Here is a 26,219-nt window from a genome sequence, read left to right on the forward strand (position 1 = left end):
AAGCAGCTTGAGGCCAGTTAAGAAATGTAATTGAAACTGTTAGCAAATGAATCCACACGCCTGGAAATATATTACAACAACATAGACCGGGACCATGAAGGCTGCTGACCCTAGAACAGCTACCACCCAGAGATGAATGGCCTGCCAAAGGAACACCAAGAATCCCTACAGTCATGAAGGTTCCTGTTGTTATTTAATTGGCTATAATGAACTGAAAGTAATCAGAGAGACACACACAGGCTTCAGGAATACACAACATTAATTTCACACTAACAATTTGGTAAGTCAGCGGACTCAACATACCTTTCATTTCGATGGGCAAGCAGCCAGGTAAGCCACGTGTGACTAAGGTGAATCAAACTAAAAATCCCTAAGTCAGCACTAAAATGTAGTTAAACAAAAGGACGGAACATGAAAGCTGCATGCAAAATTACCTCAGTTTGTTCAAACACAGTCAGCGGGTCACTAATTCCCCTGTAGTTAAAGGCAAAATAGAAGTAGATACATGCTCCTGCATCGTAGGTCTGCGTCACCCTAAAAGACAGACGGACAATGTCCCCAGAGGGCGTTAGGTTCAGTGAGAACAGATTCAACACAGAGAAGACAAGGTCACCGGGATCCACGCAAGCCACCAGCTCATCCTCCGTCCAACCTCCCACACCCAGGGAAGGGCCAGCTGGCGCCTCTGCAGACCAGGTGGGCAAAATGGCAACGGGAACAAAGGTGTGCGCTCGTTTAAAGGGGAGGCAGCCAGCACTGCAAGGACGCGCAGCTCACTTACTGGTTATGTTACCAAAACTGCAGGAAAACAAACCAGACATTTTATAAAATTCAGTAGTTCATGAAAAAACACCACTCTCAGCGAGCTTTCTGCAGCTATCTACAATTAACAGAACCTTATTTTAAGCAGTATATCTGAAAACATAAAAATATAGTCAGGTAAGCAGTGACTCAAACTGCTTTAATTCACACAGTCAAAATAACATGCAAAAAGTAAAAAACAAACTGACTTAAAAGGTTCTTACCTTGACAACATAAGTAACTTAATTTTTTCTGTTACATTCAACTTATGTGCAATTAGGTTCTTCACGTAAGCAATAAAGAACAATCTTTGAAGCACAGTACTATCATTGTTCAAGTACATACACATGAATACATTTTATGCTGCTACCATTAGACAGACATACCACAAAGCATCTACCATCCATAAAAGCAATATTAGAAACCAGCAACTTGTTCCTCCCCCGGGTCATTACTGTTTGGAGTAAAAACATGAATAACAAGGACATGCTAAACTAATTCTCATTATTTAAGAAATCCACAGTGATGGTAACACACACACAAGCTATCACCTCTGAAAAATACATGAACGCTCTGAGAACACCACCACGTGCTGTCATGCCGTTGGACTCTTGTGGATCAAGAAATTCTGGACAGAAAAAAATAAGTAACTGAAGCTGAAGGAAAATAGTAGGAATGTGCTAGAAGAAACTCATAAGCTCTCTATACATGACGCCTTGCAGAATACAGTACAAGAGGGAAGAATTCCACGTTCAGTTTAACGACACTTACAAGGACATATATCTTGACAACACAAGTAGTGTAATTTACTGACTATCTGTGTTCTACTAGGGACACTGGATGAATATGAAGACAGATAAACAACATAAGCAGCTTTATGTAGCTTAAAAACCAGACTAGTAGGTCAAGCAATAGTAGCAAACTCTAGTTTTTATACTTCATGATCAAATTATGTAACTATGACAGAAAAAAATGAGGGGGGTATGCGAAAGTATGCCAACTGCTGTGAACTGTCGACTTGAAGGAACCCAGGGGCATGGTGGAGACGTGCTTCTGGACACGCCGTGGATGGCTGTGACTCTGTTAACTGACAGGGGGTCCGTCTTCACTCAGGCAGGACGAAGCCCTGGGCAAAGGATCCTGGACTCAGTGAGAGGTTGAACTGAGCAGCAGCATTTACCCTGTCTCCTGATTGTGGGTGTAATGACAGCAGCTACCAGAGGGCCCTGCTGTCTGGACTTGTTCACCATTAAAGACCATATCCTGAATTGTGAGCTAAAATAAAAATCTTCATTCTAAATTGCTTCTATTAGAATATTATATCACAGCATCAGAAAAAGGAACAAACACAACTCTACTATTTTGCAACATTTTTTAAGTCTAGATTATTATCCCTCACAAGTTTAACAAAAAAAAAAAAAAATTAAAGCAATGCAAATGTTTTTCCAGTTGTCCTGAAATGAACAACACATCCATCTTACTCAAATGTTAAAACAAACAAACGAACAAACAACACTTCAGTACGCTGAAGCTAAAGAGAAGCCCCAAACAACTTGATGGAATGCGATGAGTTAGTTACAGGTCTTCCACACAGTTCAGAAGTAGGAAAAGTGTTCAAACACCAAATAGGATCAGACTTAAATACAGCCTGTTCACTGAGCTCACAATAATTAGCAAGGACTTGAAAAACAAATAAAATGATCAGATCAAACGTAGTGGCATGACCTTAAAATATTGTCTATGACTCCATGTGTATGTTGTATGCATAGACACAAAAGATATGGAGGATGTCAGATTCTTAACCCATCTATGTAATAAATAGCTAGGCTTTCAAAATGCAATCAGGAAGCATGAAAAGGAGGTTTCGACAATCATCAAATCTCAAATGCAAGCTATGGAGATACCACAAAGGACTCAATCTAACAGAAGGAGCAAATACTTTTTACTACACAATACAAACAGAATCTAATCTAACATTGTAATGGTCTTTTAGGCCAAATGTTAGGTGCCTCAAAACACAAGAAATGAACTGTTTAACAATGCTATGCCAATTTGCCAGCTGTGCTTTTCTTTTAGTGTTAATTCACACTCTTAAAAAAGACCCCTTGAACATTTACATTTTAAGTTCCAGATTTACAAGTTAAAGAAAACTGGAGAACTATTTTAACTACAAGGTGCAATGATCAGGAATATGCAAGTTAAAAAAAAAGAAGAAGGATAAGTAAAGTGTGTTTATAGCAATTAAAAGTATACACCACTCAAAAGAGAATCACATCGATATACAGAAAATAGAACCACATTTTAATAGAGCATTGCCACTGTGCTGGCTAGTTTTTATGTCAATGCAGCTCTAGTCATTTGGGATCAAAATCCGCCCCCCCCCCCCCCCCCCGCTGGCCTGTGGTACATTTTCTTGACTGCTGATTGGCGTGGGAGGGCAAGCCCCTGGGCTGGTGGTGGTCCTGGGCGCTACGGGAAAGCCAGTGAGCAGCATTCCTGCTTCAGTGTCTACCCTGACTTCCCTCAGGATAAAGTGTGACCTGAGAGCTCTAAGCTGAAATAAATCCTTTCCTCTCCAAGCTGTTTTTTCTTTATTACATCAGCGGAAAACCTAACCAGGGGAGCCGCCTTTCAAGAAACTCGGGATCAATCTATTACACATTTCTGGCTTCCTATATAAGGACGCCACTAACAGTCTATAGCAAGTATGATGGACCTAACTGGTCTAACCAAACCTGACCCAACTCAAAAGTTTAAATAATGAAAAATTGTGATAAAAAAAAGAGCATGAAGAGACTCATTATTTCTAATGAGCAGAACAGTGCCTCCACTCTCCAGATACATTCTGTCTTATACCAAATCTTTAAAAGTTGTCTAAAATGTTGTCATGGTAACAGGATGGTAGGCAAGCCCTGATGCCTGGGATGGAACAAAACCTCAAGTATACGTGCCAGGCTGAGATTAAATAAGATAAATCACAGAAGCAAGCATTACAAGCATAATGCAGACAATCTTGAACTTTATGATAGAGGTATGTAAAAACTCTTATTGTGAGGTAAATATGCTGAATATTGGGTGTATGTGGCTACCACACATCATAGCTTAGCAGACCTCAATCATGCCTGGTACACCTGCAGTAGCCAACAACTGGGGACAGTCATCAAGCCGCAAAGCCCGTTTCCCACAGCAACAAGCCACCATGAGTGTGGTGTCTGTCACTCAGTGTGACAGAACACTGGCTGAGTTCATGGCCTGCAGCACTGTCACAGAGTGAAGCCAGAGAGATTCACACAGGAAGTGCCTGATGCTGAACACACTTGCTCCTGAGGTCCAGTATCAGCTCCACTTAACAGACACCGCACTCTTCAAGCTACACACATTTATTCACTTTACTCTGCCAGTAGTGTGTGTCTCTCACACTGCAGACACCGATGCACACCCCCAGGAACAAGGTGAGGCCACCAGTGTGTAGCGGCAACTGGGGCTCTGCTCTCATGATCTCTTCTGACGGCCATTTAGTCTCCATTTCAAATTACTTTAACACCTTTCTAGAGAGTCAAATGTTCAACTCTGTCTTGACATATATAATCTGGTGTACAAATAAAATCAACACTATAAGTAAACGCAAAGGGTTGCGTCTCAGAAAAAACTTCCTTTGGAGATGCTGCCATTTAATAAAAAAGGATAAGATCAGCTAACCAGTCACCATCCAACATGGGGGATACTGATTACAGGTGGTTTTTAAACCTTAAAATGATTTTTTTTTAATTTCACACATGCAGCATTTCAATCACTCACTAGCCTGTGTGGCTTGTGGCTACCAAACTTAACAGCAAAAATACAGACTATTTCTATTATCAGAGAAACATCTATTGAAAAGCAACAAGTTAATTGTCACTTGAGTCTCTCACTCCTTTCATTCTATATTCTATTCCCAAGGACTTACTCAACAATGAAAGGCGTACATGGCCCTCACAACACACACACACACACACACACACACACACACACACACACACACACGGAGGGAGAAAAAGAGGCGCACAGGTGCACTTTCTATAGTTCACATCCTGTGTCTCTCCTGCAGTTTGTAGCTCCAGGGAGCATGGGGGGCTTCCTTTGTCCAGGGCCCTGGGAGGGCAGAAAGCTCACTCATGAATAGTGTCCCTTGCCTCAGCGGCTAAGGCCTGAGGCACAGTTCTGACAATGTGAGGAGATGTGTGCCACATGGAACAGGCCAAAGCTGCTTCTTAGCTAGAAAACTGTATTTTGCAATTGTTTAAAAACAATACGTTAAGGGCACGGGGACAGCTCCACAGGTAAAAGTGCTTGCTATGCAAGCCTGAGCACTTGAGTGCAATACCCAGAGCCAGGGTGAAAGGGGAAACCTACTACACGAAGTCCTTTCACTTCCACATGTGCATGTAAGCGCGCACGTGCCCACACACAGCTCATACATACATGCACCCCATCACAGTGAAGTTGAAAGGCAGTACTTTCCAGAAAGAGGCTACATATAACTGTGAGAACTCACCTGCATGTAGACAGGGGTGCAAACTGAACTCCCCTTTCTTTGCATTCCCTTCTGATCCTCTCTTTTACATTTCTACACAGATCTATAACCCTAGAAAAGACAGTTGAATAAAACATTGCATTTTCTTATGCATTTTTAATTTTTCCTTCATCAGTTCATGTATGTACATATTTGTTTAACTGACTGGGCCTCTACAGTTAGAATAAAGAGAGAACAATAGCAGGCAACAAGGAAATTTGTAATGCTAAAGAGATAGCACTATATGAACCCACTTTCTCATTGGCAATAGACTGAAGGTCTGAGTCCACCTAAAATTGCAATGACTGATCCACCCTTCACACCATGTGATGTGTCTCAGGAGGCAGGGTCTTGGCCTACGGAAGGTCGTGAGGGCAAAATCCTAATGAAAGGAATTGGTATGTCAGACAGAGAGACAGACATGAGAAGGCTTGGTTTTAGCCACGTGAGGATATACAAGAAGGCTGTCTTTCATAACCAAGAGGGCCTTCACCAACAACCCAGATACCCAAATACCCCTGATATCACACTGCGTTTAAAACATGTAAGCCAGCCAGTTTATGGCAGACAATATAGCAATCCATACTAAGACAAGGAGACATATGACAGACTGAAGTTATCTCTGATATCATTGCCACGAGTTGCCTGTCAAACAAACTACTGCTCCAAAGGCCTCAATAGTGACCAGCTAGCAATGCTTTTTATCTTTAAGATTTATTCCCCTTGTTAAAATGTATTTTCAAAAATTGTAAAAAATAAACAAATAAAATTAAAAAAAAAAAAAGGCAGGGTTGTGGTGTACGTGCATGTAATCTAAATGCCAGAGGCTGAGGCAAAAGATCACAAATTCTCTGGGCGACATGGCAGGTTCAAGGACAGGCAGAATCGTATAGACTGGGGCAGGGGGAATATGTACTTTTTGGGGAGAGAATGACAGTGATCCTACAAACTGGCTCCATCTCAAACAATTCTTGGAATACAACAACCAGTGCACTAAAAGTCAAAGCCCACAGTAGACTGAGAGAATGCAGAAAAGACAGAAGCTTTCCAGAGGGAGAAATGACGTACAAGAAGAGCAAGACGTTAACTGTGTAATGCTAAATAGCGGGTTCAGGGCTGGAGAGATGCTCAGCAATTAAGAGCGCTGTCTGCTCTTCCAGAGGTCCTGAGTTCAAGTCCCAGCAACCACATGGTGGCTCATGACCATTTATAATGTGATCTGATGCCCTCTTCTGGCATGCAGGTGTGCATGCAGATAGAGTATTCATATACATAAAATAAATAAAATAATAAAGTAAAATAAAATAGTGGGTTCAGAAGTAGCATCTGTAGCCTATGTACTTCACTAGTGAATGAAAAGAGTTCATACATTTTATAAAGGAAAGGTGAAATGCAGGTATGTTTAAAGGAAATAAAATATAGTGATGACTTTTGCAAGAACTTATTGAAAGTTAACTCAGAAGAGCATGTTTATAAAGTATTTGACAGCTTTTACACTGACTCCCTACATTGTACGAGTGTACGTAGGGATGAAAGTGTATGTTTCCAGTGAAGTAACCCAGGTGATACTTTCCATGTGTCCTTTCCAGGACATTTTCTATGATGTGTTTTGGTACCAAAGTTTTGCTTACATTTAAAAACAGAAAATTATGCTTAATATCTTTAACTGGATTTCTTTCAGAAATCACTTAAACATCAGTGAAGATCTTGTTAAATCTACATACGCATATCAAATCTAAATGCTATATTACAAAAGAAGGCTAGGAGGTTTAACAATTTGGGGTGAGGGAGGAAGGCCTTCAAAAGAAGATTTAAGCGTAATGACTCACCTAAGCTAAGCCAAACTACACAGTAGAGTTTTGTGTTTAGTAAGAGTTTTCAAAATGTTAACCTCAATATATCTGTATGTCAGATTCCAAGCAAATTGACATTAATCCAGAAAAGGGGCGGGGTGAAGGTTGAAATCAATGGTATTCACATCACATGTCTAGTTTAAACAAGAGTACCATCCTTATTTCAGTGTTTCTTATAAAATTCAACCTTCCATATTCACACACAGGTAAATCACATATCCACATAAACACATCAATTATGAAGTGTAGCAGAATAACTCCTTTTTATTAGGTTTTACCTGTCCCAGGGAGCAGAAGTCTCAAAAGATTCTCCTACTACATAGTATTCCAGACCCAAATCCTGTAAAGACACAAAAATCATGAAATTCCAACAGATGCAATAATTAACAAAAACCCCAGAATTTCTAGAAATTGTTAGCAGTGCATATCTGATCTAACCTAAACTGTTCTTTGTGTCCTAAGGAGGTGGCAAGTTCCCAAGTAGATGTGACCTCTCTGAGGAAAGGAACTTGGTCTGTGCTCTCCATAGCCTCAGCAGCAAATAAAGTATCTGACACAGAAAAGAAACTCAAATATTTCTTTAGTGAATGGAGTCTCTACTGAGGAAAAGCTTATACATGTGTGGAAAAGACTAGAGAATAAATGTTTAGTGGCCAAAATAGTAAAATAGTCAATATAAAAATTGAGCATCAAGGTGAGAAAACAAGAGAACAGCATGGGGGCACTTTTCTCATATCAGCTTTTATTTTTAAGCAGGGTTAGAAAATACAGCAGGTGTGGTGGTGCACACCTTTAATTCCAGCACTTGAGTTGCAGAGGTAGGTGGACCTGAGTTCAATTCCAGCCTAGTCTACAGAGCGAGTTCTCAAACGGCCAGGACTACACAAAAAAAAACTGTGTCTTGAAAAACCAAAAACCAAAACCAAACAAAAAAGAAAAAGAAAGAAAATACAGTAAAAACCATCACTTCAATTCCACTCTGTGTTGGGAAGACACACCTCCAAATCAGTGGTATATAATGGAAGTTTTGGCTTCTTTGTAAAGTCAGTTATACAAATATGCTTTTGTTTTGATCTCAAGTGTGGGATTTTAGTTGGGCTATAGTTTGTCCACAGCTGTGAATTGTCTCATGCGGGGCGTGGTTTTTGCCAGGGTAACTGCCGAGGCCTTGTGCAGCAGGGGGAAGGGCACAGTCTAAGGCTCTGAGAATATAAATTTGAGAGCCCAGAAAGAGACAGTGTAGCATGTAGCAGTTTGGAGAGAACAGAGACACGCATTGGGCGCAGTGTCTTGGAGGAGACTGCTGGCTGCATTTGCTGTGAGAGACCAAAGAATTAAAAATCAGTGGGTATTATTTTAAAGTTTAAAGCACAAGCCTGAACAAAGGCCAGCAAATGAGATATGGCCAGTCGCCTATGGGGGAAAAAAGCCAGCCTTTCCCCGACCACTAGTTACACCGTTGCTAGCAAACTGGCCCATACAGACGGGCCAGAACTGTTTGTGGTCTTGGCACCTAAAATGGACCAATCATTTCAAAAGTCAATATCCCTTACCCAATCATGTAAGGCCAAAGCATCTAAGTCCCTGCTTGCGGTTTTGTCCTTTAAAAACCTTGTTTCCCTAGACCACAGGGCTGCATTCCTCGCATTTTCGAGCACACATACAATAAAAACACTCCTCATGTATTTACAGCGGAGTCTATTCCTGGAGTTATTTGGGGGTCTCATGAACTGGGCATAACAGCTGCTGACAGAGATTGGTACATCCCCCAGAAAGATCCCTTTGACCCCAAACAGACAGGAGAAGTAAAAAGGTCTACACGTCTTCTCCCCACTAACCTTCTCTCTCCTACATAGGGTTGGGAGGTTGGAAGGGCAGTTGAGGCCTAACCACCCCAAATAAAGTAGAGTTTAAAAGCAAGCGCTGCAGTGGGACATACCCATTTGTCTGGGAATCATGTCCTGTCAAAGTGGGAGTATGCACTAGAAAAAGGTTTGTTTTGGGGAGTTTTCAAGACAAGGTTTCTCTGTGTAGCCCTGGCTGTCCTGACCTCTCTTTGTAGACCAGGCTGGACTCACAGAGATCCACCTGCCTCTACCTCCCAGGGTGCTGGAATTAGAGGCATGTGCCACCTCACCCAGCTTAGAAAAAGGTTTTAAAGAGTAAAGCAAATAGGCCTGGCAAGGCAGCACAGCAGTAAAGGCAGTCATTGCCAAGCCTGAAGACCCAAGTTTGATAGCCAGGATCCACAAGGAAGATGAGAGCTGACTCCTGCAGACTCTCCTCCAGACACGTTGTGACATGTGCACTACACAAATGTACATACTCAAACACGAGTCCATAAATGTAATTTATTTTTTAAACATTTTTTAAATACAGCAAATGAAGTTAGCGAGAAAGAGCCATAAACTTGCTTTTGTCTTGGCCTCCCTCAAAACTAACTAGAACCTTAGAAATACTTTCTTCCAAAGTACACCATGCTATACTTATTACAGTTGCATTAATTTTCTAGAATTCTGAACTCGGTGTTGTGGGAAATACACTATGGATCTATATCCTGCAATATACTCAGAGAAGACCTAATTTTATAGGTTTTCAAATGCTTCCTCTAGGAAGATCCTGGGATAGTGACAGTCTAAACAGGTGACCCTAGTCACCTACTCCCCTTGTGACCTGCACCTCTCCTGGTCAGGATTTCTACCAAGGGAACAAGCCATCAGCCTGCTAACCCTGTAAGGATCTTGGGGGCGGGAAAACGGACTATTCACTACAAACAGACCTTAATGAGGACTAAATTATTTGGAAGTGAGAATACTTCATGCTTTTTGAAATTTTAAAAATTATGTATGTTTTTTATAAATGTTTCCCTCAAAACAATTTCCAACAGTAAATATGAAAATTTATCACCTGGGAAAGTTGAATTTTCCAACATTTCTTTTTAGATAAGATCATTAGAGTTAATAATAATTAAACTTTAAAATAAATAAGGTTTCAGTCAGAAACCTTGCGTCTGTTACAACCAAAATAGGAAAATAAGACTAAATGAACAAGGAAAAACTAAGATCTCAAAAAGCTGGTTTTCCAGCACTGACCATAACGGACTTGAAATAAGAGCGAGCAATGAAGCCACTCACAAACTTATTAAGAAAGTCTGTATGCGCCAACACAAGTTCCTGACTCCTGTATCATCATCACAAGTGACTACTTGGAATAAAGTTAACAACTTTTAAAGAAGGGATAAAGATTTATAAATCTTTAAGGTGGATTAAAAATTGAGTGAAGACTTTTGCCACAGAGAATAGCTTGACTCTAATACAAGTAATGTTAGAAAAGGCACACTCAGCTTTCGGCCAGGGATAGGCTCCACTTCTTAAATGGCTGAAAGACATTCAATCACCGAAGTTCCTCAAAAGCACACCTAAGAGTCTTACAGGGGGCTTCTGAAAAGTCCAGGGTTCAAGTAAAATGATGAACTGAATTACTGTAGCTTAAGGTTAATGAAAATACGGCAATTTTATTCACTCTAAGCAAGAAAAAGTACTGTTTATAACCTCAGTCAATGTGGTTATAAATGAGACTGTCTCCCCCATATACCCGATGCCTGCCCAACGGCTCATATATTTGAATGCTTGGTCCCAGTTAGCAGAACTATTTGGGAAGGATTCGGAGGTGTGGCCTTGTTGGAGGAGGTGTGTCCCTGAGGGTAGGCTTTCGGGCTTCAAAAGCCTACGCCATTCCCAGTTAGCACTCTCTGTCTCCTATTTGTGGATAATCAGAATAAGAGCTTGGCTACTGCTCCAGTGACACGCCTGCTGGCCTGCCTGCTGCCATGTTTCCTGCCATGACGGCCATAGACTCTAATCCCCTGTGAGCAACTGTGAGCACCAAATTAAATGTCTTCTTTTATATGATGCCTTCCTAGGTCATGGTGTTTTGTCACAGCAATAGGAAAGTTGTTAAGACAACCAAGGACAGAAATACAACTTACACGCATGTATGCAATGACGTAAGTCAGCAAGTACCCCCTCTGCCCATTATCTTCTCCAGCTGCCAGACCTCTGTGGATAAGACACAAGCTGTTAACACATTCTAAGTAAAGAAACAAAAATAAAAACATCTCAAAATAAACTGCTCAATAGATTAACATGTTATACTCATTTTATCTTAATTTCACTAATCATTAGCATACCAGCTATCAAGAGAATAAGCTTGACTAACAAATCTGAAAACACTTTTTTAAAAATATTAGTCTAATCACTTGATTTCAAACTTTTATCCTCCAAGCTAAATGAACTCATGATCTCAACTACATCTCCAAATCTTAAGAGCAGAGAAAGTATTAGCAGTAATAAACAAACTCAGATCAACTTGGCCTTCACAAAACTAACGAGATGCTTTATTCTTATTTTACCCATATCAGCTGAGTATCCCTAATCTGAAAATCTGAATCCAAGATGCTACAAAGTTCATAAAACTTTGTGCTGCTATAGAATGCCACAGTGGAAGAGTACAAGATGGACTTTACCCAGTGGGCTGCATAAAAGCTAGGTATACCAAAAATACTATAAAATTAACTACAGCTTATTTATATAAAGGCTTAAACACATGGTTCATCCTCAAGATATCTCAGTGCATAAATAGAGATCGGAAGAACTCCAAAACTTGAAATACTTCTGGTCCTAAACATGAGGGATCCTGAACCATCGTTAGATTTTTATTCTGATACTCACATAGAGTCTTATATATAAAAATGTGTGCTTACTGACTAGGAATTCCCAAATAACAAACAGCTCTCAAACATATATTTGGTTCATGAATTCATTGTTTAAGGAGGAGATAAAACACAAAGAAGTGTTCAAGTTCACCATGCAACATGTGGGTGAGTACAGAACAGCACCTTAGATGTCAATATTATGAATGTGTATATGAACTCTCAACCTGAAATAGTTTTATCCACAGATATAACTATTGTGTTAGGCGACTCAGTTAGACTTATTGTGTATATCATATAATCTCATCCTAGTTTTCTGGTTTGCCAAAGTTCTTAATTTAAAAGATATTGAATGAGGATCTGGAGAGATGCTCAGTGGTTAAAAGCACTTGTTGCTCTTGCAGAGGACCGGGTTTCAGTTCCCAGCACCCACACGCTGTCTCACAACCACCTGTAGCTCTAGCTTCAGGTGCTCTTTAGCATGTGCTTGCATGCGTGTGTGTGTGTGTGTGTGTGTGTGTGTGTGTGTGTGTGTGTGCGTGCGTGTGTGTGCATGTATATACACACATATATATGCAGGCAAAACATTTATACACATTAAAAAAATAAAAAATTTTAAGCTTTTTAAAAGATATCCCACAACTACTGTCTTCTACTACCTTCTTCAGAAAAGATTCTACTTATATTTTTTCTATGATCAGACAAAAGTTAAACTTTATTTCATTTTAGTTAATTAAAAGAACCACTTTTCTTATAGCCTCAATTGACATTTTATAATTCTTTTTTTTTTCCTGAATTTTGTTTGACTTGATTTTTGTCTAAGTTTTGTTTGACTTGATGACCATAATATAGTAACAATGTACAATGCATAATATTATATGTATGTGTAATATATAATGTATAATACAATAACAATACTTGTTCTACACAGGTATTTTAATACTGTTTCCAGCTAGAACCCAGGCTTAAATAGAATTCCCTGGATTTTTTAAATTTTTTAATTTATTTTTATTTTATGTGCATTGGTGTTTTGTCTTAATGTGTGTCTATGTGAGGGTATTGAATCCCCTGGAACTGGAGTTACAGACAGTTGTGAGCTGTGGGTGCTGGGAATTGAACCTGGGTCCTCTTGAAGAGCAGACAGTGCTTTTAACCACGGAGCCACCATTCCAGCCCATTCCCTGTATTTTTAAATTCACAATTACACGTGGTTATTAGGGACATCCAGAAGAAACCTACTTGCAGAATCCAGCCAAAGTCAACCGGAGATGCAAAGAACTGACAGAGCAGCTCTACTCTAAAATCACTTAAGACTGGGGCAAAATGAAAGACATCATTTGATAAACACAGTGCTAACGAACCAGAAAGATACAGCTCAGGTCAAATCACTCAACACGAAAAGTTAATCCTGTGTTGGATATGAGGCTGATGCAGAGAGCCAAATAAAGTTCTAAAGTCACAAACTTGCTGTGGTGAGATTGAGGAATGCAGGTGGGCTTCTAACTTGACTAAACACAAAACAGAGCCAGGCTCTCGGGCTTACGGAGACCAGACAGTACTGAGCTAGGAAGTAAAGCAACGTCCACGAGCTGGTAGAGAGGAAAGACTATGAAGCCCAGGGCTGCTGCAAAACTGAGAACCTCTGAGACAGGGCACGCCGAAGGTATGTGGTGGGAAGAAGCCCGTGTGCGTCCCTGGGGAAGATGACGTCTACTTTGCTGACCACAGCCACTTCCTTTCAATCCTCTGCTACTACCTGGTAGTAGATAATCCACTCCACACTGGGATCCAGTGGGACAAGCCCTATAGAAACAGACTTATTTTCAAACTCAGAAGGGGCTAGGGAGATGGCTCAGCAGGTGAATGAGTTCACTGCCTTTGGAGAGGAGCAGTGTGGCTACCACCTGGAACTCTAGCTCTGGGCAAACTGACAAATGGCTTCAGTGGCTACCAAGTGCACATATTTACTGAACACACACATACACATATATTCAAATTTAAAAATAATAAAATATGAAGCAAGGAACAACACAACCATAAAACCTGTAGCTGGACATCCATCCTATATTCATAAGCCCCGAAAGAGAACAAAGGGCAAATTGGGCCTAACTTTTCTAATCATAAGTTTTCTTGCAAATTTAGCTGTTGGAACCTTTCCTTTTCATGGTTTCAGAACTGTCTGTCAATTTAGCCAAAATCAAATTAAGATATATTTATGTTTATAATATGTAATCAATCTCAAAACTCAGAAATGAGATATTTCTCCTGTCAATTTTGTAGCCATTCTAAAAATTACATTTAGACTCAAACTGCCTTATTTCTAAACAGAGTATCCGTCATCTACCTCTTGTTATTTCCACAAATTTCAAACACCAATCTACAAGGTTCTTAAACATATTTAAAGAAGGAGTAGGTAACTTAACGGAGAGGAAAGCCAGGCTCTCATTTTATGTAAAAGGGCCATCTGGCCCAACTAACCCCTCCCAGGCTGAATCATATCAAATGACCTAAGAAGGCTGCAAAATAACGAGAAGGAATTGCCCAAGTTCTATGGGAAATGTCACAGCATCTATCATGACTACTGAAAGGCGGATTTATTCAGCTCTTAAAGGCTTTTGTTTCTTACTCAGATCAAGTAGAAGTACGTAATTTTAAAAAAAAAAAAAGCTTCAGCCTCTAATATTTCAATGCTAGAGCAGATACAGAAAAAAATTAGCTTAAATCTTTTCTAACTTTTTTAAAGAGAAAAAAAAGTCTTTTAATCAAATTATATTTGTATTCCATATAACTTAGAAACTAGAAAATACAAGCACACAATTATTTATTCTGGAGAAGAAAATCTGTACAATTCAAAACCTAAAGAGACAAAGAGACCTGACATTCACTTAGACACTAAGTATCTTAGAACTTCAGCAGTTCAAAAAAGAAGAGCAACAATAATCATGGAAGATCAGAGAAAAAAGGAGTGAACTTGATTTTTTACTAAGAAAATTAAAATTCTGCTTGTAATTTCAGAATAGAACAAATATAAAAAAGGGACTTATTTTCAGTGCTCAAAGTAGAAACTGAGTCTAAAATTAGACTGGTTTCACTCTAAGGCAGTACTTTAATGCTAATTTCAGACAATCATAGAAATAAAGAGCTAAGTTAACATACACACAAGTTGGGACACTGTTAAGCACTTATCTCCAACAGAAGTGAGTTTTTAGGACAAAAATAAAGGAAAGAAGATAACTGTTTACAGAGTTTAGAGCTAGCTTACTGTGAGGTAGGCCCTAAGCCCTGGACAGACGGAAAAGACCAGGGCAGAGACTGCTGGTTTCCGCCCTGAGAAGGGAGGGACTCGGCCCTAACAAATAGCATTCCCACTGGAGCGCCCACCCACCGCCTTATAATCCATCACACGGACAGAAGCCACCCTATCATTAGTCAGTCGCTCACAGATGCAAAGTGTTTTCTGGTTCTTTATACCAACATAAAACAGTAAGTGACAGGGGGTGGAGTATAGATAATTTATCAAGTACCACAGACTAAACACAATTTCCTTTTAAAAACACACTAGCAGCATGCTTTATACATGAATTAGTAACCTGACAATTTTGTCTCATTCTTAGATAACAAATAACATATCACAAATTGTCATTCATGCAAGAATCTAGGAAGGCAAAATATTTAACACTGTATAACACACTCACATTACACATGTAAAATGAGGTAAAAGTAACACATCACTCCTACATATTCAACATTATATAATACACACATATACTGTATGTATATACGTATGTATGAAACTAGGTCAAAGCAACAAATACTCTTTTTACAAATTTTAGAATTACAAATGGTATTTTAAGGTTACTTTCATAAATTACAGTGAGTAACAGCCAGCCAAATTAGAGCTGCTGGCACATGCGGTCTCTAGGAAGCTGCTACACCTTTAGCATAGTTGCTCCTGGTTACGAACGCAAAGCCATACCCAAATTTTGCAGCGATGTCATATACTTGTTTTTCATGCTGAAGAACCTTCTCACGGTCCCCCTCAAACAGTAACGTGGCTACGCTTAGTTGATTTGGATCAAATCCTTTAAACTACAAAACATAAAATAAAATTTTATTATGACAGGAAAGCCTTAGCCTATAAAATAGTAAACTGAAATACATTTTGTTCTTTTCCTTCTGATTTAGCCTCAGTTACAGCAGCCTGTTACACAGTGAATTCTGAAGCTTTACACGCGCATTAACAAGAACACCTGGTGCACGAACTGACTCTGCCGGGAGAACAGGGATTGGTGGGCGCGTGCTGGCCTGCATGAGGCGCCAGGCTTGGCGGCTAGCACTGCAAGAACACGGGAAACTGAGGTACACAGAATACACCGCATTTCAAAGTGTACCATGGTATTATAATACCTGCTGATACACTAGCACAACAGGTACCGGCCAGGATTGTCACTGTAATTAAAATACCAAACACAAATTACAAAATGATAGAACAAAACAGCTGGTTGGAGTTAACAACATCTCTATAAACCAACCATGACACATTATATAACAGTAACAAAAAGGCTCTTGTGCATGCAAAGAACCTAATTTTGAAAAGAAATATATAAATTCACTATGAAAGGAAGATAACACAGATGTTCCTGGATGCATAAATTATCTGAAATTTGCCAAATTAATACACTAGAATATGCCAATTATAATAAAAAACCCAGTGGTCATTTGAAAAGCACAAGTCTCTAAAATTTTTCTAGAACAATGAACATGTGATAGTGGTAACAAAGAAGTTCCAAACAGTAAGAGAAAAAACAAGATTTTAGCTTTTCAACTTTTCAAAACGAAAACAGAAACTAATACAAAGCACTAGAATCTATCAACATGGTGTCTTCTCAGGTAGGAAGATGCCTTCATCATCAGTCTAAAAAGAAGCAGGCACTAGTCAGTCACTAGTGCTCACACAAAGGTTAGCAAGGGGGTGAGGAGGTAAAAATCATCCAACAGCAAAAGACTGAGATAAAACAAAAACACCACCACCAAAAATCACACCACAACAAACACCTTGAACTGTTAATTAAAACAGGGAAGAGGTAAAAGATAGCTTAATGGTAGACCACTTGTTTAGTGTGTGAGATCTTGAGTTTCATTCCCAGCACTACCAAAAAAAAAAAAAAAAAACAGAAGACAAAACAAGAAAATAATGGGGTTGGGCAGTGAAATGTCTCTAAACATCCTAGAAGAGAGAGGGTTTTTTCAGCTTAGAAGTAACTACAGTCATCAGAAAAGGTATGTTCAAACATGGCACCAAAAAGAAAAATCCTATTAAAAAAAGAGACAGACTTGATTGGAAAACGTTGTTTACAGCACCTAATAATTCTATTACTCAAAAGGGTATGCACCAAAGAACAGTGAGAAACAAGTAACTGTCCCTAGCACAACAGCCACATTTGGCTAATACACCCATAACTACACCCAGAAAGGACAGAGACTGGTTCAATGTCTCTAGAGTTCCAAGAAACACTAACCAAGGTGGTGGTGCATACCTTTAATCCTGGCACTCATCGAGGCAGAGGCAGGTGGATCAAGGTCAGTGTGGTGTACAAAGTGAGTCCAGGACAGCCAGGGCTACAAAGAGAAACCCTGTTGGAAAAAAAGGAAGAGAGAAGAGGGAGGAAAGGAAGGAGGGAGGGAGGGAATGAGGGAGGGAGGGAGGGAGGGAGGGAGGGAGGAAGGAAGGAAGGAAGGAAGGAAGGAAGGAAGGAAGGAAGGAAGGAAGGAAGGAAGGAAACCTAATGAAAAAGCTTCATGGCTACAACAACAAAATGATATGCTATTGCCACAGTGGTACACAATGACACACACTATTGCCATGGTGATGCACACTAGCACAACCTTCTTTCAAAGTTCTCAGGAATCAATGAACCCACCCTCATTTCACTTCTGAGTACAACTGTAAAGAAAAAATAATTCAAACTCCAGAAAATGTCACTAGCATGTAACTGTTCAATGCAGGACTGCACTCAGACTTTAGAGCCGGAGCCAGGCTTTGGGAACAGTTGCTAACATACCTACTCCAACACAGACCACAACACAGCATGGAAAACCAGCCTTGTGGAAGGTATACATGGGGAGAAGGCAAAAAGAAAACTCGTGTCCTGGACATGTACAGTTTTAGTTTTTTTAGTTTAGTCTTACCTTTGTAATATAAAACTTTTTCAATCCATCTAAAAATGATGTAAAAATAGAGGAGACCTGAGGTTTAAGAGCATGACCTAGGAAGAGAAAAGTGTACAGTTTAAATTAATAGCAAATTATGTTTTTGAGATCAAAAGATGGTTTAATTATTTTAAATATTTTATTTCCTTAATCCTAAGGAAACCAAGTTTTAACAGTTGTAACTTACATGGATGTTTATATTAAAATCTTTTCCTTCTACATTCTTTCAAAGATGACGGTGTTTTACTTATAAAAGCCATTTTGTTTTTAAGTCAAATTACCACATGTAACTAATACTATACCTAATTTCAGTTACCGCTCAATGTATGGTTTATACACAATAAAACCACCCCATTAATTTTTATTTTAAGAATACCCAGTGGTGGCTGGTTTTGCTATTATTTTTTTTTTAATTATACAAAAACCACACAGAACTATAACCAAATATGGAGTCCATGTAAAGTTTAAGGTTGTTTCTTAATTAATTCTTAACTCATCCAGAATTCTTAGCATAAAACTAGCAATTGCTTCCTTAATCACGCTCAGGGAGTTAAAATTGCCAAAATAACACAAATAGCATTTCCAAGCCTGTTAAATTAACATTGCTGCCTGCAGATGAAGCTTAATAGAGTGAGAACCTTCTACTGTTTCCTCATCATTTCCAAAGAGGAGCAACTTCTCAGCACTGGGGAGAGTTACACTCACATCCCACATCTGGCATTAGTGCTGTCAGCCTAATTCAGAAAAATGTGGCACCCTTTATGCAGAATTTCAAAACAACCTTCACGCACTTAACAAACCTAACATTATCCTCAGGATTTTTCCTAGTCTTGGTTGAGGATTCTGAAGTATAAGATCCTCCTTTAAAAGACATGCAAACAGCACACTAGCTGTTTCTAAAACAATTGCTGCCAATCCTTTGTTCTAACACACCTATTTTTAAGTGAGAATTTGAATATATATTCACCACATTTTTGCTATTTGTAGTGAGGAAACTAGGTTACACAAAAGACTAACAAAAATAAGTTATATTACACAGAGACTAAAGGACCCATGCTACAGCTAAGACAGTGAAAAAATGGAAAAAAACAAGCAAGAAAATGAACTGCGGGATGGATAGAGACCAACTTAACAGTGTTTCTGAGCCCCTGAATCCAAAGTTGATTTGTTTAGAAACTTTTCTCTCCTCTAAGATGTCACAGAGGTTTCTCCAGTGTAACTATGCTTTAAAAGATAATTTTAGCATCTATAAACCTAGAAATAGCACCTCCTCACAATGCTCACTTCAAGCCGGTCACAGTGGCGCACCCCTGTGATCCCAGCACTCAGGGAAGCAGATGCAGGCGGATCTCTGTTTGGGACCAGCCTGGTCTACAAAGCGAGTCCCTAACAGCCAACGCTACACAGAGAAACCCTGTCTCATAAAAACGACAACAAAACAAAACAGAATGCTCGCCGAATAAGACTCCTCCTACATCAATAACTGAAATTAAACAATTAAACCTGTTGCACTATGTCTGGGGGCTCAGGGCCATAACCCCAGATATTCAAGAGGATGAAGCAGGAGAAATGAAAGTTCAAGCCCTACCTGAACTAAGACTGAGTTTAAGGCCAGGCTGGGCAACTTTTTGAAATCCTGCCTCTAAAAGTAAAAAGAGGGCCGAGATAGCATCAGTGGCAGAATGTTTCCCTAGCATGCCTGAAGCCAGCTTTAATCCCCACTACCACTAAAGTACTGAGTATGCCTTGATTTCGTGCCAAAGACTTATGCTTTACACAAAAGTCTTCAAAAACACTGACCTCCGTACAGTGCATGGGAGCTGCAAATGTTACTAATCCTGTGCGAATATCCTGAAGGACACATGATCACCTTAATCCGCTGACTCTGATGGGCATCACCCTATTCCAATGGTGCGGGTCAGCCACATTCATCCAGAACCCTGAATTAATTAATCACTGTGAAGGCGATACTGATTTTAGATGGGTCCAGCATTAGTAAGAACTTGAAGTAGCACTGTTTTATTTTTTTCATCAATTTTCTGTTTCCTATCAAAATATTATATACCAAATATATTTTGGCTAGTGTGCTTTATCTTTACAGTAAACTAATTTCAAATTTCTTAGTCAGAAAGTATGATTAGCATCAATTAGCATACAGCATCAATTTCATGGTATTATAATGTTAAGTCGTGTAAAGGGATTGGTTAACAATGTCTCTGAAGTAATCTGACACAGCTAAAGCAGAGCTTAAGATCAGGCAAACTGAGTTTGATTACAACTCTCCCACCCACAGCTAACCCATCCCTTGAAGAGCAGCTAAAAGGCAGTCTGTGAGAAACTGTCCTCAGCTTTGTGCTCCATTATCTAGGCTTGTTCGTTCTCTTTTTGCCAGTTCAGTGATTAATTCAACTTAAATATATAATATGTGGTAAGTGCAGGAGATAGAGACATAAAAATATTCCTCAAAATTAGATAAGTTCCGTATTTTGTATTTAGGGTTGGACCAGGAAAAATAAAAATACTAAAAATATAATTAATAAGCCTTGTGCCTCATTAATTCATCAAGTAGCCACTTGGCCAGTGCAGGGTCCTGGATAATACTTGCTGTGCTAAGAATTACTCTTTTAATTGCTTAATCATGAAGCCATGATAGATTATTACAGAGACAGAATCTTCAATGATACCAAAGAATCAAAAATGGTATAACCTAAAGGGAGAAAGTGTGGGCCAGAGGGGAGGGATATGTGCATATGGCCAAAATATGATACAGTTGAAAGACAGTCTCATTATGAAAGCCAACACCCCATACAATGACTATATACCAATAAAGAAAGCAAATAAAATCACAGTCAACCCAGAGGCCCGGTACTTCAAAAGGGTCTCCTGGTGGCTAAGGGGAGATGAAACACTAGATTTCACAAGGTCCAACACTGTGCAAACTTTAAAAAATAAAAGTAAAAGCAAGGACTAAGTCTAGAAGTAGAAGGTTGGTACATCTCTAGGCAAAGAGAATAAGAGGTAGATGGGTGCACCAGAACCTTTCTTCAAATGCCCACTTTACATGGTCACACACCTTGCTCAGATAGATAGAAAATTATTTCAAATTACAGCTGATTTTACAGATGTGTATGTCTAAGACAATTCACTACTTCAGTAACATGAAAAAGACACAGGTGGATATATGACTCTCTTAGGCCTAAATCTGCGATTACAAACCAACACACAAAGGAGGTGTTTATTTCATAATTTGTGGGATACATTTATTTGAACCCTTCATCAATAGTACAGTATTTTCAAAGTAACATTTTTAAAAAAATTAAAAGTGACTAACTTATGAAAATTTAATTTAAAAACTAATTCTTGATCTGTTAAGAACCTGGCATGTTTAGTTAAGTTGCTATATAATGTAATCATTTTTCCCTACATTAAAATCTAATCTGCCCTTAGGCACATAGCCAAAATCCTGCCTAATTCAGCCCTTTGCATTTGCTACTGAGAAATGGCAATAATCTCAGGAATTGTTTCTGGGGTATTTAAATTCTTAACACTTAATCCCAAAATAAATTTCATCACATGAAAGACAGAGTAGGAAAAGGAAAACCAAAAAATTAAAAATACAATTAATAAAAGTTTAACATTTTAGAACACTGTTTTTAGACAAAGCTGCTTACTATTCTCCACCCAAATATACCAGCAGCACCCCACAACCATCCACTGTAATACTTGTTCACTAACACTCCACTGCCAAACAACCAATCACTGCCTGGAGACACTGTCAATCTTCCCCTCAGCTGGCACCTGCAGGTAGCTAATGGCTGTCCTGAAAATCTCCCCCCATCCACTGCTGCCACTCTGCTCGGGGTGCTCCGAATTTGCCACTGTGTTGTTTCACCACCCAGAGCTTCCCAGCCTTCCACCCTGCTGCACTCTCTTTTACAGGACTGTGAGTCCTCACTAGACAGATGCACAAAGGGCAGCACCATGACAATCACCATTCTTTGAATACCCTGGCAGCTTACTATGCACATTTTAAAATTGCCACTCCTTACTCACCAAACTGAAACTGCTGGTTGTCCATGAGGCGGATGGATGCAGGAGCACATCTCTGTTAAGAAGGAGAAAGCAGGGAATCAGTTCAATACACTACAAAGTCCCACAGCAGACCCTGACTGCCGACTATGTAAGACTTGAAGGACTTAGCTCCTGAAGATCCATAAAAACAAAAAAATCTCAATGTTTTATACAATTTCATGAAGACAAACCATCAGTGGTTTATAAAAATATTTGGAGAAATCTATAGATAAAAGCAATACTTAAACTGCTTTTAATCTTAGCAATTAAAATATACTTGTTGCCTGGCAAAAACCTATGAGAATAACTTAAAAGAAATGCCAGTCCTCAAAATGGACTATTTTATAACAAAGAACTTTTTAAGACTAAATATGTGCTTAAGAATTGCTGGTGCCCAAAAGGTGGGTGGTGCATGTCTTTAATTCCAGCACTCCCGAGGCAGAGGTAGGTGGATATGTATGAGTTCGAGGCCATCCTGGTCTACAGAGGGAGTTCCAGGACAGCCAGGGCTGCACAGAGAAACCCTGCCTCAAAAGAAAGGGGGAAAAAATGTAATACTGTGTAGGTTCTTGCCTAGTTTTCCTCCTTCTCCTCCATCTTCTCCTCTTTTTTGCTCCATGCACCTGCTGGGAGTGCTCTCCCACTCCGACATATCCTCAGCTTCTTGCACACTTTTACAATGAGGAAGACAGTGGTGGAGATTTTTATATGCCAAGAATTTCCAAAAATTATCTGAAATATCTTCAAAGACAACTCTAGGAACCATTCTTTCCTTTAAATCTTTCTGCACAATGATTTTAAAAAGAAAACCCACAAACATCCAGTCAAAGTTCTGTGTTCTTTCAGGGTTACTTGTAATGCAACAGCAATGAAACTTTGATGGTTAAGAATATATGTCTAAGCTGGGCAGTGGTGGTGCATGCCTTTAATCCCAGCCTGATCTACAGAGTGAGTCCAGGACAGCCAGAACGGTTACACAGAGAAACCCTGTCTCAAAAAACAAGCAAACAAAAAGAATGCATATCTAAAGACTCCAAGGTTGCTCCAGTGATGTACATCTAGGAATAAACTACAAGTTGCAAGGAAGAAGTGACAACAACACAAAACACAAGGGAAGGCAGCAGGTGCACTGCGCAGCCTCCGCCTGTAGATCTGAAATCTACAACGTGCACCTTACTAACACCACGTTTTGGATTTGGGATCATCTGGGTTTGCAGATTGCCGATGTCCAACTAGGAATGTATGGAAACATGTGCCAGGAACACAAACACTCTTTGCAAGACTGCAGACAAGACACTCAACTTGCACTCTATTACTTTACCAAGATAAAAACTATAAAAGGGTCTGAAGCCCAAACACGGTTGCTGTTTCCTGCACAAGATTTTACACCTAACGTTTTACCAAGGGATGTTTTTAGAGCAGATATTTTGAAAAATGCTGTGAACATGTTTTGCAACAGGATTTTGCTCTGCAGCCCAGACTGCCTCCAACCTCCTCCCCACACCCTTACTGCCCCAGCCTTTAAAACTGCCGTAAACTTTCTAAGCATCTGTCACAGTACCATTTATCAATGAAGTCTATAAACTCCAAAACTTCCTAAAAGCTTAAAATGTGCATTATAATATTATTTGCTATTACTTGCTTTTAGTTAACAAGTCTTTAATTCTTATAAAAATATAAAACAAAATTTTATCCAAAATAGGTAAGATTCCTATTTTAAAACCTAAACAGTTACTCACTCATGTAAATACTAAAGGTGAAGTAACTCAGCTGATTTTTCAGAGTCACTGGCAGATCTGAAGGGGCAGCACCAGGGCTCTTTGACGCAGTGACAGCCCATCACTTCGCACTACCCAGGGTGCTGTGCTTCCCAACTGCTGCCATTTTTATTTCACACTTTAGCGGCCTTGTCACGGCAACAGAACTTGTACTAACTACTTTTCAGACAGACACATAATGGATGGGATTAAAATACTTGTTCAGGGTTGAATAGCTATGAAACAGCAAAGAAGAGACCGAGATGCCGTGAAACAGGTTCAAGTACACCCTTAAACACACACACAGAATCACTAAATGTGCAGTGCTTAGCTTCATGTTCAAATCAAAGATTACATCAAAACTATCACACTGGCCATTTTGTGGTCTTACTAACAGTGTAATTTTGGTATAAAGGTATTATAGTTTGATCAAAGATCCTAAAAGCACAACCAATTTTCAAAATACTAAAGGAAGGTCAATTTTCTTCACATTTACAAAGCCAGATGCCTTTAATAAAGTGAATGCAGTCACTTCTAATAAAACATATGAAACCTGATTAAGACAAATTTCCTTTCTTCACAAAATAAGTAGAATTTATTCAATTTCCATTAATTCTCTCCCTTATTTCCAACAACACAGATTAATCCACTTTGCAAAAGTAAGCCTAGAGCTTAGAGTGTTTATGTAAAGTCCCCAAGGCCAAAAACTCAGCAGTAATGAGAAGTGTCTTTGTAACCCTCTCTATATCACTGTCAGTCCAAATATAATTCTGTAAAATAAATGGCATTTACCTAATAATGGCTTGGAAATGAGAATTTCCCGAGAGTCAAGTACACTGTGACACTTTGGGGGGTTAGTTTTGTTTTGTATTTTTTTAATTTTATGTACATTGGTATTTGCTTGCATGTATACCTGTGTGAGGGTGTCAGATCTTGATAGTTACAGACAGTTGTGAGCTGCCATGGGGTGCTGGGAAATTGAACTCAGATCCTCAGGATAGCATGAGTGCTCTTAACCACTGAGCCATCTCTCCAGCCCCTCTGTGACGCTTTGTAATGGTTTTCCATTTTCAAAAAGGGATGTGAGCCTCGTCATGTCAGGATCAAGAGTCTCACTCCCATCCTTGTGTTGGAAATCCCAGGGCCACCCTTTACTAGTCAGGATTTGCAGGTTCTGAGTACTTGTTGCACTGTAAAACCAGCCAAACTTATAAATCTCATGAGATGATATCTACAGACACACGTTTATATGTCCTGGCATAAGATCACCATAAAATATTGAAGAATTCAGAGGTTTTTTGGTTTTTTTGGGGGGGGGGTCAAATTCCTGATGAGAACTGTAAATTCTACCTGTTCCCACCAGCCAGATCCCACTTCACTGCCTCAAGGACAGTACTATTCATGAAAACAAGTAACTCACATATGTGCTGAGGAAAGGGAGGTGAAGAGCCCGCTCTCAGTAAATGCCTGTGTTTGGGAGGAGAGCTGATTAGGGGTGGGAACACTCAGAAACTACAGATAAATCCTGACTCCACTTTAAGAATCTGTATTTGCTTTATTCCCTTAAGCTGGAAGTGACTCCCTTGTTCTCTATTCTTTCTGTCCAGGTTTTAATTTATTTTTGAGACAGGGTTTCACACTGTAGCCAGAATGGCCTGAAACTCACTATGCAGACTAGGCTGCCCTTGAATTTACAGAGATCCACCTGTCTTTGCTTACCAACTGCTGGGACTAAAGGTGTGCTTAAAGGCTGCCACAGAGCATGGGGAGGGCAAACTTTTAAGATGCAGAGAGTTAGACTGTGCTACCCATCAAGGACAACTAGCAACAAAGTCCATGCCAGCCTCTCCTGCCTGCCAGTCTGGCTGCATGTTGGTAAAAGAAAATGCTGGACAGATGTGAGCACTGTTAGAGTAAATGCAAAATGGTTCAAGGTGTCCTGGAGGCTACAGAATGGAGTACCATTCTGTCTCAAACGATTTAACTATTAGAATGTACTATCTTCTTAAATATGTAAATAAAAGTACTTTAAAAAAAAAGAACCTGCTCTAATTCCTTAGATATGATCATGTATGGTACCTGTAACTTAATTCCCAACAGGTCACAATCGTGTACATGAGGAACAAACAGATACACTGGACCTACAAAGTGAATACGCAGGTGACACGGCACTATCTCTCCAGTGTCCTATGTATAAATTTTTCAAAATTGAAAGAAGCTGGGAAAACAGGCAAGAAAGCGTCAGCGTACTTGCTAAACATGTA

General features: G+C 39.5%; 1 protein-coding gene across 2 annotated transcripts in view; it reads right to left on the minus strand.

Annotated features, from left to right (window-relative positions):
* Positions 1-26,219, minus strand: part of Agps (alkylglycerone phosphate synthase) — a 93,131-nt gene that overhangs the window by 20,771 nt on the left and 46,141 nt on the right. For both annotated transcript variants that reach the window (XR_009593900.1, XM_021663376.2), the window contains exons 12-18: positions 22,181-22,232; positions 18,107-18,183; positions 15,894-16,006; positions 11,195-11,264; positions 7,485-7,546; positions 5,336-5,425; positions 435-534 (exon numbers count right to left, since the gene is read on the minus strand). Coding sequence is in view for 1 of the 2 variants with exons in the window: in XM_021663376.2 (XP_021519051.1) it covers positions 435-534; positions 5,336-5,425; positions 7,485-7,546; positions 11,195-11,264; positions 15,894-16,006; positions 18,107-18,183; positions 22,181-22,232 (564 nt within the window). In the remaining variant the exon portion in view is untranslated. The remainder of the gene's footprint in view (positions 1-434; positions 535-5,335; positions 5,426-7,484; positions 7,547-11,194; positions 11,265-15,893; positions 16,007-18,106; positions 18,184-22,180; positions 22,233-26,219) is intronic.

Source organism: Meriones unguiculatus, chromosome 8 (genome assembly GCF_030254825.1).
Source record: "Meriones unguiculatus strain TT.TT164.6M chromosome 8, Bangor_MerUng_6.1, whole genome shotgun sequence".
In the NCBI taxonomy this organism is placed as follows: domain Eukaryota; kingdom Metazoa; phylum Chordata; class Mammalia; order Rodentia; family Muridae; genus Meriones; species Meriones unguiculatus.